This window comes from Felis catus, chromosome D2, assembly GCF_018350175.1.
Source record: "Felis catus isolate Fca126 chromosome D2, F.catus_Fca126_mat1.0, whole genome shotgun sequence".
Classification (NCBI taxonomy): domain Eukaryota; kingdom Metazoa; phylum Chordata; class Mammalia; order Carnivora; family Felidae; genus Felis; species Felis catus.
In genome coordinates, this window is record NC_058378.1 from 87117660 (window position 1) to 87135916 (window position 18257).

Consider the following 18257-nt stretch of genomic DNA (forward strand, 5'->3'; position numbering starts at 1 on the left):
GGGGGGCGGTGTTCAGGTGCCCTGACCACGGGACGAGTGTCCACGTGCTGCCATCAGCGGGTCAGTTTGAGGGCATCTCCGAGGGGTCCTTGAAAAGGCTCTCCTAGCGACTGTGTAGGGCGGTCAGTCATCCAGCCACCCGCTGAGGAAAAGGCGACTCCAGGGCGAGCCGGACCACCCCTCAGAAGCCCTCAGGGGACAGCCAGAGGGAACACAAGGCCCAGGGTGCCCACAGTTACACTAGAAGGAGTGGTGGGGGCGTGACCGGCGTGTTCCGGAAATGCCCACCCCAGCCCTCCTGGACTCTGCAGGCACAGCCCCGGGGGATGACCCACCCAGGCCCTAACTCTGGCTGGGCCTGCCAGGTCCAGAGCTCGGAACTGGCAAGAGGGGGGTGAGGGCAGGAGGGGCTTCCCCCACAGCTCTGCCGTGCTTCTAGGGAGGCGCCAGCCCTCGGAGCCCTTCATCAGACAGTCGGCGCCTGATGGGGACGCGGGGGCCTTGCTCCGTGTCTGTGCTGGTTCCTGTCGCCCTGGCAGTCAGGCTTGGGGGCGCCGAGGGGCTGTCTCACCTTGCAGGTTCGTGGCAGCCAGCCTTTCCACCGCTATGTGGGACAGGAAGCTCTCCATCCCGTAGAAGAAGAAGCCACTGCAGCTGCCCAGGAGCTGCTCCCACTCGGCCTGGCTGCAAAGGGAAGGAGGGTGGCCCGGTGGATGCAGCCAGGCAGGCAGCAGGTATCCCAGGGCGTCCCAGGGGGTCCCGGCCGCGGCAGCCAGGACCGGATCTGTCCTGAGGCTTTAGGGCTGCAGCCGCGGGCAGGAGAAACTCTCGGGACGTGTTTCTAAAGCAAAGCCCGTCCTGTCCTCCTTGCTCCCCGTCCCACCCCTCCGCTCAGGCAGAACTAATAATGTCCACCCTCCTGGTGCCCCCTGTTGCCCTCAACCCTGGGTTCTACCCATGTGGTTCTCCTGAGAAGCTACATCCCGTCCCTGGAATGAACCCTCCTTTCACTGTGCAGCGGCTCTGGAAAGTGCTGGAAGGACACTTCCCTAATGGCCAACCTCTCCCAGGTCTCTGAGAGGACCCCCAGGTGAGCATCCCTGTTCCCAGCCAGCGCTCTGCACCACTCCAGGAGGCCCCGCCCACACACACACACACACACACACACACACACGCGCGCGCGCGCGCGCGCGCCTCCCCACAGGCCACGCCCACTAACGCCCCTGCGCATCTGCCGGACGACCCGCCCCAGCAGGCCCCAGGGCACAATCCCACTGCAGCCCCGCCCCTCCCCCACCCCCCCGCAGGCCCCGCCCGCCCACAGCCCCGCCCAGCACCACCCACCCCTGCCCCCAGCAGGTTCTCCCCTGCCTTCCCTCAACCAAGTGCCAGAGCCTGGGGCACACCCTGCACCTTGGGCAGAAGTACACCCTTGGGTGCCAGGTCCTCATCTGTAAAGTGGGACAAAGACAATGACTCCTCCCCCCCCCCCCCCCCGGGCCCCCGCCGCCATCCAGGCACCTTGAGGACCAGGAGCCCACTGCATGATGACCAAAGGCCAGACCACAGGAGCCTCTGGGGGTGGGGTGGGAGTGTGGTTCCCGGGATAAAATGGGGGTTCAGGGTTGGGGGGAGGCTGAGGGAAACAGGGAGAAGCGAGGGGCCAGGGGGAGACGGAAGCCAGTGGTCCCACCGCCCCCACCCCCCCAAGTGTGGGGAGCACCCCTCTGGTGGGTCACATAAACCGGCTCGATGGGGGACCGTGTCTCCAGACACCAGACACCGACCTCGGGAAGTGCGTGTTTCCCAGATGTCCCACCCACAGAGCAGTGAACGAGTCTCGGAATCTTTCCAGAATTTCCCGGGTTACGGAGACAGGAGTCCGCATGTCTGCAACACAAATTGAATGGGGACCAGACACAGGAGCTCGTCTCACACGTGGAACCCTGAGGGGCTACAGGCAGCAGCAGGCCCCGGTGTGACCGCGGTGTGGCCTTGGCGTGTCCCTTGGTGCGCACCTAGCGTGGCCCTCGTGTGGCTGTGGCGGACCTGCTGCGCACAGACGGGGACACGGTGGAGTCGACGTCTATCACTTGTGGAGATGTCAGTGCCCCTTCCCTTCCCTAAATCTCTCCTAAAGAGGTTTTGAAAACCAGCTTAGCAAAAGAAAAACCCAAGGAACTAAATACTTAAAGCTACAGGGATGGCACCAAGTCACGTTTCGGGCCCCGAGGGTCACCGGACCTCGCTTCAGGGGCTCATTCGTCGTACAACTGACGTCCTGACTTGGCTGTGATGGCCAGGAAGGGCCACAGAGCACAGGTGCGCGTCCGGGCCCCAGGGCCCCACTCCCGCTGCGCGGTCGGGGTAACGGGAGGCAGCCAAGAGCAGAGGCCGCAGCGCTGAGCCCGCGCCACGCTGCGCCAGAGCCCACGGGGGGGGGGGGGGGGTTGTGGCCTGTGTGTGCACGTCGAGGGCCCGTGAGAGGCACTTGCCTATGACCCGGGCCTCCTCGTAGGGGTCCACGATGACTGGGTCTGGGTTAAGGAGCAACAGCCCACAGGCTTGGGTGTCCCGGGCGGTGGGGCCGATAAAGGATACACTTGAAGTTGTCGGGGTCGACCACGATGCAGTCGGGGGGGATGAGCCGGGGCGCAGCGTCCTGCTCCACAGACAAGGGTCTTTAGGGGCCCCGTGGCCCGCAGGCGGACCCCGGGCTCCCCGGGCCCTCTGCCTGTGGCCGGCGAGGTCTCCTCTGCCCACCTTGTGTCCCTTCTTAGCTGGATTTCTCTTCCTGAACTGTCTGCCTTTGCCCTCCTTCTTCACGGCCCCGTCGGCTGCGGACAAGAAAAGAAGGTGGTTTGGAGCCAGTAGAGGTGGAGACATGAGGCAGTATGAATGCACTAAATGTCCCCGAACTGTTCACTTTAAGGGGGTTAATTTTACATTCCGTAAATTTCATCTCAATAAAAAAAAACCCAAGAAGTAGTGACAACGATTGATTTTAATTTTTCTGAAGGTGTGAAAGCAGCGATTTCTCCCATGTAAAGGCTCGCGGGACTGGCAAAGGCCCGAGCCAGGAGACCTCGAGAAAGGAACAGGCACCAGAGAACCCCCAGGCCCACCTGGCTGGCCATTCACACACCACGCGGGGCACCCGCCAGTGTGCCTGCTGCAGCGGCCCTGTCGCGGGGCCGGACCCTGCTGGCTCCCTGCCTCCTGCGCGAGCGTTTACCCCTCACTGCTCTGCTGGCTTGTAGATTCTTTCGCAAGTTCTGGAAATAGTGACAGGTGACTTCCTCTCTGTCGGCCCTCGTGTCTCTTATTCCTGTGGGTGCGCTCACATGCCAGGAGGGAACGGGCGGAAGAGCAAGGCTCTGGCCGCGTCCTGTGTGCTGTGCCATCAAGAAGGGGCTTGCTGGGGACCCGGATGGACCCTCCGCCAGGGCGAGTGGTGTTCATTCCCAGCCGGTTTGCTAAGAATTTCTATTACGAATGCATTCATTTTAAGAAATGCTGTTTCTCTGCAGTGACTAAGATGCTTATTAAGTTCGTTTTCCCTTGGTCTAATTTAATGACGCTTATAACTTTCAAGGTCAGAATGGGTGATGAAAGTCATATTTTTCTCTCTTGTGCCGTTCTTGGCAGTTTGGGGGTGTGGGGCCAACAGAGGCTGGAGGGGTGGCCCTTTTTCCCTATTCTCAGGGAGATTTGTTAAGATTGACATCAGCTGTTTCTGGAAAGTCTACCCGGTCGGTTTCAACAGCAGATGTAAGTCTCCCCTCTTTGTTGGTTATGAGAGCACGCGGAGTTTTCCTTCTTGAGTCCACGAGCTGTGTTTTCCAGGACTCGGTCTGCTTTGGCTGCGCGCCTGAACATACTTGGTAAGGTCACTCGTAGCGTTGTCTTACCATCTTTCGGATCTCTGATGCATCTGTAGGGTCGGAGTCTCTTTTCACTCTTCACGTGGTGCATTTGTGCCCCATCCACATTTTTCTTGACCATTCTCACTGGAATGTGTCTATTTTACGAGTTTTTAAAAACTTTTGTCTCCTTGTTGATGTCTGCTCATGTGCCTGCGGCCCCCTCTCCTCTGCCTTGAGGTTTTTGTGTTCTTGCTCCAACTTCTACGCTTCCAGAGACTAGCGGTCTGGGGCCTTCCTGTGATCACTTCTCCTGAGTCCCATGAGATATGCAGGGGTGCGGTTTTAAATTTCCAAATGGGGATTCAAGAAAGCCACCTTTTGGTAGTGGTTTCCGTGCCGACCACGCTGGCGTCGGCCAGCATCTGGGATGGTTCCGGGTGTCGCTCCACATGTTTTGAGGCTGTCAACCGTTACCGCTGTGTGACGACCCCACCCCAGAGTGCCTCTGGCTGTGGAGCCTGTTCCACGTGGCAGGGGGCAGCTGTCCCTTCCGGTCACCCTGACGATCTCTTTCTGACGCGGGGTGTCCTTTGGTTTAGCCACGTCTCTCGTACACACGGCGCCTGTGTGCGCGACGTCCCCTTGTCCACGCCGTCACTCAGTGGGCAGGTGTGTGGCCCGTTTGTGTATTTACTTACGATCTAGATGGATCAGCTCCCGTCGCCCCACTGTTTGGTTTGTGTTTGTCCCACGATCTGTGTGCGCTTCCCCGCCACCGGCTCTCGCGGCCCCACGGCTGCGTCATTTCTCTCGTTCGTTTTCCCTCTTCCCCAGCGTGGACTCTGTTCGGCAACTCCCTTCTTCTGTGGCTGTCCGTAGACGGGCACTGGGAGTACTCACCGCACGGAGAACCTGCCTCCGGCCTGGGCCGTTGGACGCTTCTGCTTGTCACCCCTCAGCCATGCGTTAGGAAGGCTCACCTCCCATTTAGCCAGTGTTTCTGTCACTCCACGGTGAGAACCGTTGCCGCTGTAACAAGTGACCACAAGTGGAGGGACTTAAAGCAACACACACGTGGTTCTCACACTCGTGCAGAGGAGTCCTTCTGGCGGACGACTTGCCCAGGACTGCTTCCTCTGGGGCTGCGCACAACGGGCTCCACCTTTTCCAGCCTGGGCTCGGGCGCCGCCCCGTCCTTAGAGGCAGCAGCACCGCCTCCTCCCATCTGTCTGTGGCCTCCTGCCTCCATCTTGCAAGGGGCTGCTCTGCCTTGGACGCCGTTAAAATGCCGCCGGGGGGCTCATCAGTCTGACCGCCTTCCCTGGAGTCTCCGCTCCGCTTCTCATGTCGGGGGCTTCTGGAAACTTCTGGACACACGGGGTTACAGTCTTTGTCCAATTCTGGGGGGACACTGGCGGTCCCTGATCCCAGGACTCCCCTCCCAGGGCTCGGGCCGTGGCGCATTGGGCCCCGCGTCCCCCGTGGCTCCCTCTCGGGGCTCAGGCTCCGTGCCCGCTCTCTGGCGTCGCAAAGCCGCTGTTCTCTCTACGTCGCCTTTTCCCTGCTTTCAGTCGGAAGGGCAGATGTGGCCCTTGTCGCTCCATCCGGGATGCAGGTGAAGGTGCAAACTATTTGTTCTTAGCCTCCCTTCCTACTCACTGAAGTGCAGCGTGTCTGCCGGGGACGGCACGGAGGGAGGGCCTTCCCATACCCGGCGCACCTGCGTGAAAGGCGCCCGCGGACAGGCCACGGTCAGCCGGAGTCCGCAGCCGCCCCCAGGCCCGCGTCCCGGCCCCCGAACCTCCGGGCATCACCTTTCGCCACCTAGCCCGTGACTAGCTCGTCACCGGCTGCTGGCTGCCATCCCTGCCTTTCAAACCCAAGCGTGAGAGGCCACGGCCGACGCTCAATGCCCCCTTCGGCGCGACTCCCAGACACCTGGCACACACCAGGGGTTCTGCAATACCTCGGCCCCACGCGTGTCTAGAAAAGTGCTGCCACGGCCGATGATGACCGTCTGCCAGGAGTCCACGTGAAGGTAACTTAGTCCCATTTTGAAATTAACTGTGGCCCAGGACACCTCTCACCTGTCTCCTCTCGACGGAGGCGGCTCCACAGCATCTGCAGGGAAAACTCTCGGGCCACGGAGTCCACCCCTTCCTCAAACACGGAGAGACCTTCCAGCGGCAGCTCCAGAAGATGCCTGTCCGCAATGAGGATGGTGTCGTTCGCAGCCTCGGGCTCAACTGTGGACAGGGCAGCACCAGCTACGGAGGCCGCAGGAGACGAGCTCCCGAGGACGCGCAAACCCCCGGGCGGCCTGCCCGCCACCGCTGATGCCGATCGGCTGGAGACACAGGAAGAAGTCTGAGCTCGGCTCAGCCTGTGACGGGAGGGGGGCAGGGGGGCGGCAGGACGCGCGGGGGCGTCTGGGGGACGGACGCTGGTTTTCACGGCACAGCTGGGTCACGGCTCCGAGCCGGACGCAGCCTAGGTCACGGGATGGCCGGGCCTCCGCGGGTCTGAGGGCCTGCCTCCCGGAATCCACGACTCCGAACCAGGGAGCCACCTCTCAGAGGGCGAAGCCTTGCACCTGTGATGTGGCAGCTTCTCCACGTGACCACGGAACCCTCGGAGGATCACGTGGGCCCTGCTTGGCCAGTTAGAGAAACCCTGCCCTTTCCGACAGGCGTAAATGGTAGTGAGGGTGAGGCCCCTAGACCCCTCGGTCGAATTTACCGTACGCACGAAGGGAAACAAATTACTGCGGTGAGCGAGGGCTGCGTCTGGGGGTCTCAAGTCCGAATCCCAGCGGACAAAGGTGACCGCGGGTGGGCCGACTCCGGCCCCTCAGCTCGAGCGGGAAGCACCACCACCTGCCCCGCAGCCACACGCACCCCCCGCCCTCATCTGTCGTCCGGCTGCGGAGCCGCTGGTGCTGCGACACGCGAGCCGCGAGTGCGTGCAGGTGGGTGTGCAGTGGCAGCGCCGCGTGGGGAGGGGGCACCAGCGGGGCTTCCGGGTCAGAGCACCTGCCGGGTCAGAGCACCCGAGGCGGGCGCGCTCCCTTCCCTCCCGCTCGATGACCCCGCGTGGGCCCCAGAAAAGGAGACAGACGAAAATGCCTTCGAACAAGAGCGATGGATACGATCGCAGGTGCCGGGTGGGAGATGGGCGCCTCGTGGTCACACCCGCTCCGGCCGCGGGGCTAGGAGGACGGTGCGAGCGCATTTCCCACATTTTCAGGCCCATCGAGTGGGAAACCGGAGGGGCTGTCCTGACCGCGTGGAGACGACCGGGAAGCCTCCGGAGCTCAGGCGCCGGGCCCCCCCCTCCCCAGGGGCGGCCAGACCAGCACGCGTTGCCCTTCACTTGGGAGCCAGCAGGTCCCTGTGCAGAAGCTGGTCGCGCCCTCGTGTCATCTGGGGCGCACGCTCCCGAGGGTGACGGGCAGTATGCCACCACGCGGGCCACCAGCTCCCCCAGGAGGGGCGGGTCTGTGGGTGCAGGAAGCCCCCGCTCTGGGCTCTGGTACGTGGGGCGCACAGACCCCTGAGGGGATTTTCTCACGCCCTGTGGGCGCTCAGCGCCCTGGGAGACCCTCAGGGACGCCTATTTCTGACCCACCTGGGCTCCCCCAACCCAGCCTCCCCTCCAGTGCGCTCTCACTCACCCGGGGCAGGGACACTTTCCTTTCCTTGTCTTTGCCCTTTGGTCTCCCTGAATCCGCGACAACGGTGGGCACCTGTGTTCTGGAGGCCAAAGGCACGTCCTCAGGTTTTTAAAAACACATGAAAATCACACGTACTAAGGACGTAAAGAACACCTCCCTGGACCGTTTCACATCAGGGCAGGGAGTGTCACTTTTGGGGGCCGGTCTCACTGAGATGGGGGCAGGGATAACTGGGCACAGACAGAAACAAAGGCCGCCCAAGGCCTCTGCCTTCCCTACCAAGAATAAGTCAAAGGGGTTCAGGACCCCGGGCCACGTGTCCCACTCCCACCCTGTTCGGGCACCAGGCACTGCAAGGGCATGGGGCGGAGGGGACCTGAGTGGTGGGGATGTTCCCCCAGAAAAGATTTTCAGCAGAGTCGGGACTTTTTCCCTATGACAGAGGCCCCGAGTCGGGCATTCTGGATTTGAGGGGCCCTTTGGCCTTTCCCGTCTGAATTCAGCACGGTCTGATTTAGGGCAGAGCAAAGCTCATCAACTTCACAGCAGAGACCTGAACCTCCCTGTGGGAATGACGCCCACCCAGCCCACCGCCGGCCACTCAGCTCATGCTGGGCTTTGGGGAGGCTGGGGTCAGAGCTGGCTTGCAGGCTGAGCCCCCGCCCTGGCCAACCTGGCCCCAGCCCCCTATTCCTGACCGCCCCCAGCACCTTCGGGCATCACATCTGGGGACAGAGAGATGGTGATTCCCTTCCCTGTCCCGAGGAGAGTCCTGGACTTTGTGCTCAAAACCCGCCCCCACCCGGACCACGACATCTAGCTAGCACCGCCCTGTCCCCCCCCACCCCCCCACCCCGTGGCCTCCACCCTCGTGCCGGGAGCTGCTCAGACAGCAAACACTTCCGCAGTCAGCCCGCGACAGGTACCTGGCCTCAGGGCTGCCGAGCACTGGAAACAGCGGCCTCAGGTACCCCTCCATGGACGCCAGGACTTCCCCAAACTTCCGCAGAGAGTGCCCTTCCCTCTCAGGAGGCGCATTTTCCAATTCCTGCCTCAGCCCAAACATCAGGCTGTGATCAGAAGCGTCTCAGGGGGCCTCATAAAATCCCAGCCCAGTTAGTGCACAGAGTGAGGAAGACGCTGCAGGACCCGCCCTTCCAGAAAAAAGCTTGGCGGCCAGGGGCGCGGCTCAGCTGCACAGCAGGCTCCTTGCACCCCACCGGCCCGCCCCAGGCACCGGGCTCCACCGGACCCCAGACTCCTTGCCGGTCCCAGCCGCCCGCTCCTCTGGGGCCCGCCCTGGCGCCCCAGCCCCACTGGTTCCTCTGCTCACATCATGGAGGCAGCTGCACCAGACTCGCTCAAGGAGTCGAAAAGCATCGGCCGTCCTGCCGGGACCCCGACCTGGGCGTCCGGCAACGCCTGGGGTCCGGATGACCGGTGCCGCTCACCCAGCACCCCTCCTTCACCTCACTGCAGCCGGGCCGGGGTCCTGGTCCCACCCGCGTGACGGAGCAGCCCAGGCAGCTGGGCTCGGGGCCTCACCGTGCTTGAGTTCAGGGCCATGTCCTCATTGGTCACCTCCACCTGGGTCAGCTCCCGGAACTGCTGGGCATCGGCCAGTAGGCAGGAGAAGGTGGCTGGGTTCACGGCCACCCGTGCCACCTTGCAGAAGCCTGTGGAGACCGACGCCGCCGCTGTCCCCCCCCCCCCATAGTCTGAGGGGCCGAGGACAGACAGAGCGGGGGCTGTGCGTGAACACTGCGAGTCGATACACACGGGCACTCATGGTGGCTGTCAGAGTGGGGGCTCAGGCGGGTGTCCCCCAGTCTACAGCCTGAAACAGGAAGTGGAATTATGTGCCTGAGGTGTAAGGAAGAAAGGGGGAAGTAGTGACGCCTGGGAGAAGAGATTGTGGAGCCGAGTGAGGGCCACCCAGGGACTTTGAGCATCACCAGCCCTGAGGGCAGCTGAGGCTGGGGTCCGGCCCTGGGAAACACACGTCTCTGCCTGAGTTCCCGTCTCTCACAGGCTCGACGACCCCCACCCAGCAAGCCTCCCCCCCTTCAGGCCCCCCCCCCGGTGGAGAAAGGCAGGTCCACCTGCCCCCCTGCTGAGGACCGTGTTTGAGGAGCGCCTCCTGCAGTGGAACTCACCGCCCGCTTGGAGCATCTTCCCTTTGGCTGCAGAGACGGACCTGGGTCTCTCGTAGGCAGCGCCATACAGATGGGTCCTGTTGCCAGGACACGGGGCAGGGTCAGAGCCCAGCTCGTGGGGCCCTCGGGGAGCCCATTCAGCGGACCACACACACCCTGGCGGGGCCCCCTCCCCACGAACGTGTTGGCCAAGTCAAGACGCAGAATTGAAACAGACCCATCTGGGCACAGTCGTCGCCGTGAGCTGTCTGACTTCTCTCTGCTCGGCAGGTGCACGGGCATCGTGTCCCCCTGTCATGCCAGCCTGGTGGGATGCCGCACCCACCCCCTCTCAGCCTGGAGCACCTACTGGCCTGTGTCTGTCCAGCCAGGGCCTTCGGTGCACCCATAACGTGCCCTGCATGGTGACAACCTCCCCGCCCCCCGCCCCCAGTAACAGTGCCGTGTCCACGCTGCTCCGCTAGACTTCTTAACAGGGTGGCCAACGTCCCCAGAACAGGGACAAGAAGGCCTTACCTGTCCCGCCCATGCTGCAGAAAGAGAATCCGAAAGGTAGGTGGCATTTCATTCAGGTGGTTAAAATGCTGCTCAGTGACCCAGAGATTTTGCCAAGCCTGCGTGTGACAGACAGGAATCAACGGACCACGCCGGATGCTGGCACAGTCCCTGAGCTGTGCTCAGACGCTTTGTGCCAGGCCTCTGGCTGGGGTCTGCCGAGGCCGGCCTGGGGCGCGACCCCTGCAGGACTCACGGCCGCCACAAGGGGGCAGAGGGCGCACGCGGCCTTCACTGGGATCCACCCAGCTTGCACCCTCTTGGCCTCTGTCGCAAACTTGACCTGCCCTACACATGCAGGCCTAAGAACCCAAACAAGTAACAAACGGAAGATCCACCAGCAGCCTAGTGCCTTCCCTCTGTTCCTCCGCCCGGTCCCCTGAACGCCACAGGCGTGGTCACACGCGTGCCCCTGCCCTCCGCGCACCCTGCTTCCAGGGCACCTGCTCCGAGGCGCATCTGGCTGAGGCGCGCACCCCGCCCCGAGCCCACCCCCTCACCCTCCCCGGCTCCGAGGCGCATCCCGCTCCGCAGCCGTCCCGAGGAACCGGCCCACAAGCACGGGTCCCCACTTGCTACTGAAACCAGCCTCGGCTTGGCGAGCACCGACGGGCGTCTGCACTCACATCCGAGCACCGACCGGTGTCTGCATTCACGTCCCAGCCTACAGGCGGAGCAGGCACAAAGCAGAAGCATGACCCAGCCACACCCACCCGCCCAGAGGTGGAGCCAGGGCGGCTGGTGTGGAGTACCCCCTGCTGGGGACCAGACTGGCTTCTTGGAGAGCGGAGTGAGCCCGCCACCAGCCTCTGTCCTCTCCCGGCAGTGGCAGTGGCAGTCCCGCTTGGGCCACCTGGGAAGCTGCGGGTCGGGCCCTGGGCATGTGCTCCCTGGGGACCACGCGGGGGCATTCCACGGGGGTGCAGGCCAGGGACACAGGTGCAGCTGAGCACAGACCCCGACGCCAGAGGGGCTGCTGCGTGGATGCAGGCCCACCCCACCCGTGTGACCCGGGTCCTGCTGACCCTGATCCATTTTAGCGCCTCTGGGGGTCTGGCAGCATCTGAATGCAGGCCTCTTTGCATTCCGCTAATAACTAATGAAGCTGGGGGGCCATTAAAAATGTCTATCGACCATTTGGGTATCTTTTGTGAAATCCCACTCTTGTCATTCTTTCCTGTGGGAGTGTCTTTTTCTCACTGACGGGAGCACATCCCCAGTACCACGGGATGTGAGCTCGGGGGCCTTTTCTCGGGCTTGCTTGTGTTTAAGTTTGTACTGAAGTACAGCATGTGCTGCTATGCTAGTTTCGGGTGTACAATGTGGTGATTCGCCACTTCCACGCAGCACCCAGGGCTCATCGCGACGGGTGCCCTCCTCGGTCCCGTCACCGGGATCTGTACCACGGTGCCCGTCGCCCCTCGGGGTCACCCTTGACATATGTTGGACGTTATGTGGATGGGTCTGTTTCCAGACTTTTCTTCTGTGCCGCTGGTCATTGTCTCTGTATGTGTATATATTCTCTATGTGTCGATAACACGCTGATCGCGTCAATAACAAGGTCCTGATACTTTGTATAGCAAGTGGGCATTTCTGCACAAATTTTAGAACTGGATCGTCAGTTCTTAAAAAGGTAAACGCCTGCTGGGAGTCTGATGAGGCTTCTGTGGCAACTGCAGATTCATGGCCCATAGGACGTCTTCCTGGGGTGACTTGGCATTTAGGCTCACAAGGCCGCCCAGGAGAATCAGGACACGTCGGTGCTGGGCACCCCTCTCTCTGGGAGCCATTCCCGGAGACTCCTGTCCGCCCGGTGACAGGTCAGGTACGTGGGAATGAGCTCCACAGAGGGCGGGTGCGGGATCACCTGTCAAGTGGTTTTGGCTCATCATCAACCACGGGCCACTTTCTTAGAAAGCGACACTGACTACGAACTCGGGGGAACACAGCCAGAGTCAGCCCAAGGAGGAAAGCACACACACCTGTCCCTTTGTCCACAGAGAGCGGACGGTCGTCGGAACGGCATGGAGCCTCCGGCCCACACACGGCCCACCTCCTCTGTGCACATCTTCTCGGATTTCTCTCAGGAGGTTTGCAGTTCTCAGGGGAGAGGCCAGGGGCATCTCGTGTCCGATTTCCCCCAGGTACTGATTGTTTTGCTGCCACTGAAGACAGTGTCACTCAGGCATTCTCCTTTTCTGCTTGTGTGCACCTGGCACGCGGAGTGCAGCTGACGCTTCTCTAACGACCTGCGAAATGGGCGCATCGGGCTGGGCTCCCGGCCTCTGTGCTGACTGTTGTTCCTTCACCCCCTCCTTTCACCTCTGGCCTCACTGGACGAGGCGGGACAGAAGCGCTCACGGCCTCCGGGGCGCCAACACTCCTGGCTGGAGAAAATCTTTCAACCCTTCAGCAGATAGGCTGAGGTTTGCTCGGGGTTTAAAGGACGGCCTTTATCAAGTTCTGTCAATATGGTGAATTACGTTGATGTTTTTAATATGAAGCCACGGGGAACGTGGCCATCTGACGCTGACGCACGACCAAGATCTGGCTGGCCAATGTCTCGTGTCTGCCGATGAGAGAGATTTTCCTTCCTTGTAGCGCCACCACTAGGTTTCCAGTATGGAGACTTAGCAGACCTTAAAAGAAAGAGGAAGTATTCCTATTCTCTAGAAGCGTTGGGGAGGTTATCTGTACCTTCACCGTTTGGCAGAATTTACTGGTGAAGCCAACTGGGTCTGGGATTTTCTTCGTGGGGATGTTTTTAATAAAGGATTCAATTTCTTTAACAGCTAATAAATTATTCACATTTTCTGTCCTGTCAGCTTGGACGTTGTATTTTTTGAGAAATTTGTCTATTCCATCCCAATCGTCAAGTTAACTGGAGTAAAATTAAAGAGAATATTCCCTTATGAGCCTTGTAATGTCCAAAGGGTCTCTATGATGTCTTTCTGGTACTGATGTTGGAATCTTACTGTTTTGTTTTTCCTTTTTTTGTTTTCTTTATTGGGTCTTCCTAAATGCTCATCAACTTTATCAATCTTCTCTTTGGAGCCCTTTTATCAGCGTTGGTTTCCTCTATTGTATGTTTGTTTTCGAATTTCGCTATTTCTGTCGCTGTATTTCTTACTTTTTATTTTCTATTTTTCTTAGGTGTTTTTGTTCCAGCCTCTAGAAATCAAAATCTTAGTTACCGTTTTTAAGATTCTTCTCCCTCTAGTCAAGGCTGTATTTTTCCCCTAAGCCCTGCTTTAGACAAGTCTCACAGCTTTTGATATGCAGTGTTTTCATTCTCTAACTCGGTTTAAAACACTTTCTAAATTTCATCGTGATTCCTTCTTTGACTAACCGATGATGATGCTCTCAAAGCAACGGTCTCTTTCAGCTATTACATCTAATTCAATCTCACTGTGGTTGGAAAACAAATGGGAGGATCTCGCTCTGTTGGCGTGTTCAGGTTTGCCACGGCCCGGCTCTGGTCCCTTCTGGTACACGCTCCGTCCAGCCGTCCACGTGGCCGCGGGTCCTCCCGCCAGACGTGGGCCTGTCCGGGGCTCCTCTATTCCTATCCCCTCTGCTTTGGGTATTTGAATCTCCATCATCGTATGTGAAGGTTTAGGATTGTGATTCCCTGTTGACTGATTCCGGGTCACCCGGCTTTCGTGTCAGTAGTAACTTCATGATTTAGATGCTCTCTCTCATCTTTTCCGCTCAATATTTCCGGGTCCTTGTGTGTAAAACGTACCCCTTTTACGCAGCACGTAATTGGACTTTGCTTTTCTTTTCATCCACTCTGACAGCCTTGGTCTTCGGCTTGTTATACTTACTACGACCACAAACCCGTTGGGTTTCTGTCTACTTTGCTCTGCCTTTTCCCCACTGGGACCACATGCTTTTATATTCCCTCACCTCCCCCGCTCTTTCTGCCTGTCTTTGGGATAATAAAATACTATTATTTGATTTTTTCCTTTTTATTAACTTAGTCACACATTACTTTAGTGGTTACCCTGGGAACTAAGACATTCACCTTTGGCTCATTAGAGTCTAATAAAGATGTAACTTTACCTTTCCCGAGGAGTGACAGACCCTCGGCATCGTCTAATCCATCTAATCCTTCCTGCTCTTTGTTTTACTGTCTTGCCTATTAATTCCACAAAAGAATTTCAGCTCCACAAGATGTTAGAATTACTGTCTTACGCAGTCAAATTTTATTTCCTATCACTAAACGTTTGCCTTTGGAGTATTCTTGGTTCTCTCGTGTTTCTGGGGACTTACTTTTCCTGTCCGACACCTCCTTGTTTCTTTTCTTGCAGGATACCTGCAAACTGCCTGGGTTGCTGTGCATCTGAGCGTGTCTCCACTGCACTTCGGCGGGCCGTGGTCTCCTCTGGCCTGTGTTCAGGGGCCTGTGGCTCTGGTCCCGCTGCCCTCGGGGCCTCCGTCCTGGGCACTAGCAGTTCCACGTGGATGGACGTGGGGCGGCTTCCTGTGTTTGTCCCGTGCAAGGTTGCTGGCGGTCCCGAGCCTGTGGCCTCGTGAGCTTGGGGAAATGCGAGCCATCGGGTCATGTCAGTATCGCCTTGGGGCCGCATTTCCCTCTCCCGGCTTCGGAGACTCCGGTTAGGAGTGCGCTTGGCCTACTGAGAGTTCCTCCCATGGCGCTCATCCCTGGTTCTGTCTTTTCGATTCCTCTCCTCTCCGGTTGACTGCCTTCTGCCGGTCCGTGTTCCCTGCGCTGTGCTCCTGCTCTCTGAAGAGGCCCCACGTGGGGGGTATCTCACGGGGACCGGGGTCCCGGAGGCCACCTCCTCCCCGGACGGCCCTCGTTTCCCAGGCGCCACGAGACCACGATGGAGTTCATCACCTTCCACGAGCTTTCAGGCAAACTCCCCATGGCCCAGAATGCAGCCGCTGTCCCCAGGCGTGTCGTCAGGAGCCTGCCACATGTCCCAGAGGGCCGGCAGTGATGCGGGGACAGACGGGGACAGAGTCCCCTCTCGGGAGCTGGAGCTCAGCCTACTCTCAGTGTGTCCACAGCTGGGCCTTTAAAGACAACGTTTGGTGCCACCGACCTGGCGCCTGCTGTGGCCGCTGCGGTAGCCTGGCTGTGCTCTGCGCCCCACCCCCAGGTGCAGCCGACCCCCGAGTCTGTGACCAGAGTCAGTGCAGGTCTCCCACAAGGATCGTCGAAACAGGAGGAGGAGGAAGAGGAGGAGGAGGAGGAGTTGACACAATACCCGCGACAGAGATGGCCGCCTCGGACCCCATCCTGCCACGGACCCCGTCCCGCCTCAGACCCTGTCCCCATGGACCCCATCCTGTCTTTGACTCCATCCCGCCTCAGACCCTGTCCTGTCTTGGACCCCGTCCCACCATGGACCCCATCCTGTCTTTGAACTTGCCCCACCATGGACCCCATCCCTCCTCGAACCTCGTCCCGCCTCGGACCCCGTCCCACCATGGACCCCGTCCTGTCTTCGAACTTGATCCGCATGGACCCCGACCCGCCTCAGACCCCGTCCCACCATGGACCCTGTTCCACTTTGGACCTCATCCCACCTCGGACTGGGTCTCGTCTTGGACCGAGCTCCTGCGCCCCCTGCGTCTGGCTCTGTCCTCAGCCCTGCACGTGCACTGATGCACATGGTCCCTCAGGTTTCCTCTGAAGTTAGCGCTGGGTCACCGTCACCCCAGCCACAGTGACACACACGGACGTGTCCTCCAAAGGTGGGCAGCTGGGCTGTGGGGAACGGCCTGCGGTCCCTGCACCTCCTGGGGCCTGCAGTGCTCCTCAGGAGGGGGGAGGCTTTCCAGCACGGGGGCTAAGGCCCTGGCTCTCAGCAGGGGGCGGTTCTGGGGACAGCTCGGGGTGTCACGACTGGAGGGGGAGCTACTGGCATCTGGTGGGAAGAGACCAGGGGCGCCCCTCAACTTCCCATGGAGCACAGGACGCCTCACCGCAAGCAAGACAGGGGACGGAGGGAGACAGGAAGCCGTGGAGGGAGCGGACGAGGTGAGACCCACACAGGTGCACAGAAGCAACAGGGAAGGAGGGGAGCGGGAGCAGCCAGGGGGCTCCAGGCTGCTTCCCGACTTGCTAGGTTTTCACCGAGTCCCGCTCCTTCAAATACCCCTCTTCAGAGTTGCTCGTCCCAGCACGAGGAGGTGTGGTGACTGCAGCGTTCCACGGCGGCTGAAGGAGGACCCTCGGGGGTCCTGTCGCTCCCGCCCTCTGCCGCGGGCCTGGGATGTAGGGTCACCGAGGCGGCGGGCCCTCATCCCCACGAGGCCCTCGAGGACCAGGAGGTCACAGAGGGTGAGTGGCACCCCAGAACCGCGCGGTGACAGCAGGGGAGCCAGGATTTGGACCCGGCCCGAATCCTCCCCAGTCACGCTGGCCACAGCAGAGCGACGCAGCACAGCTGTGAGAACGGGGCCGGCTCGGGGGGCTCGCTCACCTTGGAAACGACCGCCAGCCTCTGCCTCACGCTCGCGAACAAGTTGGTGGACGTCCTCCCGTTCCGCTTCAGCTGGTGCTCCAGCCGCAGCAGGGCCGCCAGCTGTGAGCTGCTGGTGTCGTCCGTGGCCGTGAACAGCACGTCCCGCATCATCTCTGAGGCCGAGCAGCTCTGAACCAGACAGGAAGGGCCCAGGGGCCTGAGCCCTGCCCTGGGCCGGTGGCGCCCACGCGCGAGGGTGGACCACGGCCGCTCCTGCTACCGGCTTCTTGGGAGGCCGTGCTGCTCCTGGCCCTCCGCCACCGCGCTCCCGGCACCCGCCCACCCCTTTGCTCTGAGCCTCAAGAGCACGAGGCCTGCTGGGCCAACGGGGATGTCGGTAACAGGGGCTGCGGCTCGGGGAACCTGGGTCGGGGGGCGGCCTTCCCTACTGCTTCCGGTGGCCGGAAGCGCCCTCTTCCGGCTGAGCACCGCTCTCAAGGCAGAGACCGGCCGGGCGCCGGCGGGAGGGAGCGCCGGGTGCTCCGGGGCCGCTCTCTCCCCAGGTGGCCAAGAAGGGCCCGGAGGAAGGGGCACAGAGCCACACCTGAGACAGCGCCAGGAACTGGCAGGTGGCCACAGGGTCCAGGGTGCCGCTGCACTCCACCATCTCCAGGCTGGCGGCCGCCGCGATGTCCAGGAGGCAGCCGCCCAGGGCCACCCGCACGCACTGCAGCAGCACCTCGGACGCCTGGGCCAGGTACCGCTGGGCCAGCTTCATCTTTCTCTGCAGGGACACAGGCTCAGGCCGGGGCTGCGGGCAGGGCGTCGCGGGGCGCGTGGGAGGGGCCGTACCTGCAGATCCCAGCCCTTTCTGCCATGCTCCTGGGAGGCGGCCCTGGGGGGTCCCGGGTCCCTGCAGCCATCCTCGCCGGCCTCGTCCTCCAGAATGGTCTCCAGAGGCTTATGGCCGCTCAGCTCAGCACCTGCCTATGGAGAAGGCGCCCCTGTCGGCCAGCTCAGCCGCTTGGGGCTGGGGGTCTTCCTAGAAGAGCAGGGTCTGTGGGGATGAGCCTGCCTTCGCCTTTGGGCAGGTGCCTTCCAGATGGAAGAAGGGGTGTGTACGAGGCACTTAGGACGGTGGCCTGGAGCCCTGCAGCAGCGTCAGCAGGGTCCCTTCGGGGGTGGGGTGCTCCCCAGGGGCACCCGGCCTGCGGGGCATCCTGGCAGGGGGCCCTAGAGAAGGGTGTGGGCCTGCGTGCACGACGCGGCCAGTGCGGGGCCACAAGCCCTTGTGTCGGCTCCACGAGGCAGTGTGGGTGGTGGGAGGGAGGAAGGGGGCTCAGGTCCCCTGCTGCACGTGAGCGGGGGTTTTGCACCCGCACTTGGGCGCACCCTGGCGCACCAGGGCGCACCCTGGACTCCCTGGTGAGTCCCTGCTGAGGTGCGGGAGACACCAGGAACCACGGGCCGCTGCCGGGGACGTCCTGCCCTTGGACCACCTGTGTGTTTGCCCCCCCCCCCCCCTCCAGTCTGTCCCCAGCAGTCTGTGTTTCTCTCCCGCCGGCTG

The 18257-nt window shown here is 61.2% G+C and overlaps 1 protein-coding gene across 15 annotated transcripts in view; it reads right to left on the reverse strand.

The window, feature by feature from the left end:
• The window catches only part of CFAP46 (cilia and flagella associated protein 46), a 96739-nt gene that overhangs the window by 3372 nt on the left and 75110 nt on the right, over nt 1–18257 (reverse strand). For 6 of the 15 annotated variants that reach the window (XM_045040902.1, XM_045040901.1, XM_045040908.1 and 3 more), the window contains 14 exons: nt 17543–17677; nt 17295–17474; nt 16709–16879; nt 10212–10309; nt 9696–9772; nt 9085–9236; nt 8466–8587; nt 7540–7618; nt 5954–6113; nt 2764–2837; nt 2602–2662; nt 2496–2531; nt 1788–1890; nt 572–684 (listed from right to left, as the gene is read on the reverse strand). In XM_045040902.1, coding sequence (XP_044896837.1) covers nt 572–684; nt 1788–1890; nt 2496–2531; nt 2602–2662; nt 2764–2837; nt 5954–6113; nt 7540–7618; nt 8466–8587; nt 9085–9236; nt 9696–9772; nt 10212–10309; nt 16709–16879; nt 17295–17474; nt 17543–17677 — 1561 coding nt within the window. Of the gene's footprint in view, nt 1–571; nt 685–1787; nt 1891–2495; nt 2682–2763; nt 2838–5953; nt 6114–7539; nt 7619–8465; nt 8588–9084; nt 9237–9695; nt 9773–10211; nt 10310–16708; nt 16880–17294; nt 17475–17542; nt 17678–18257 lie in introns of those variants that run through there. The other 9 variants (XM_045040905.1, XM_045040906.1, XM_045040904.1 and 6 more) reach the window with 7 other exon arrangements.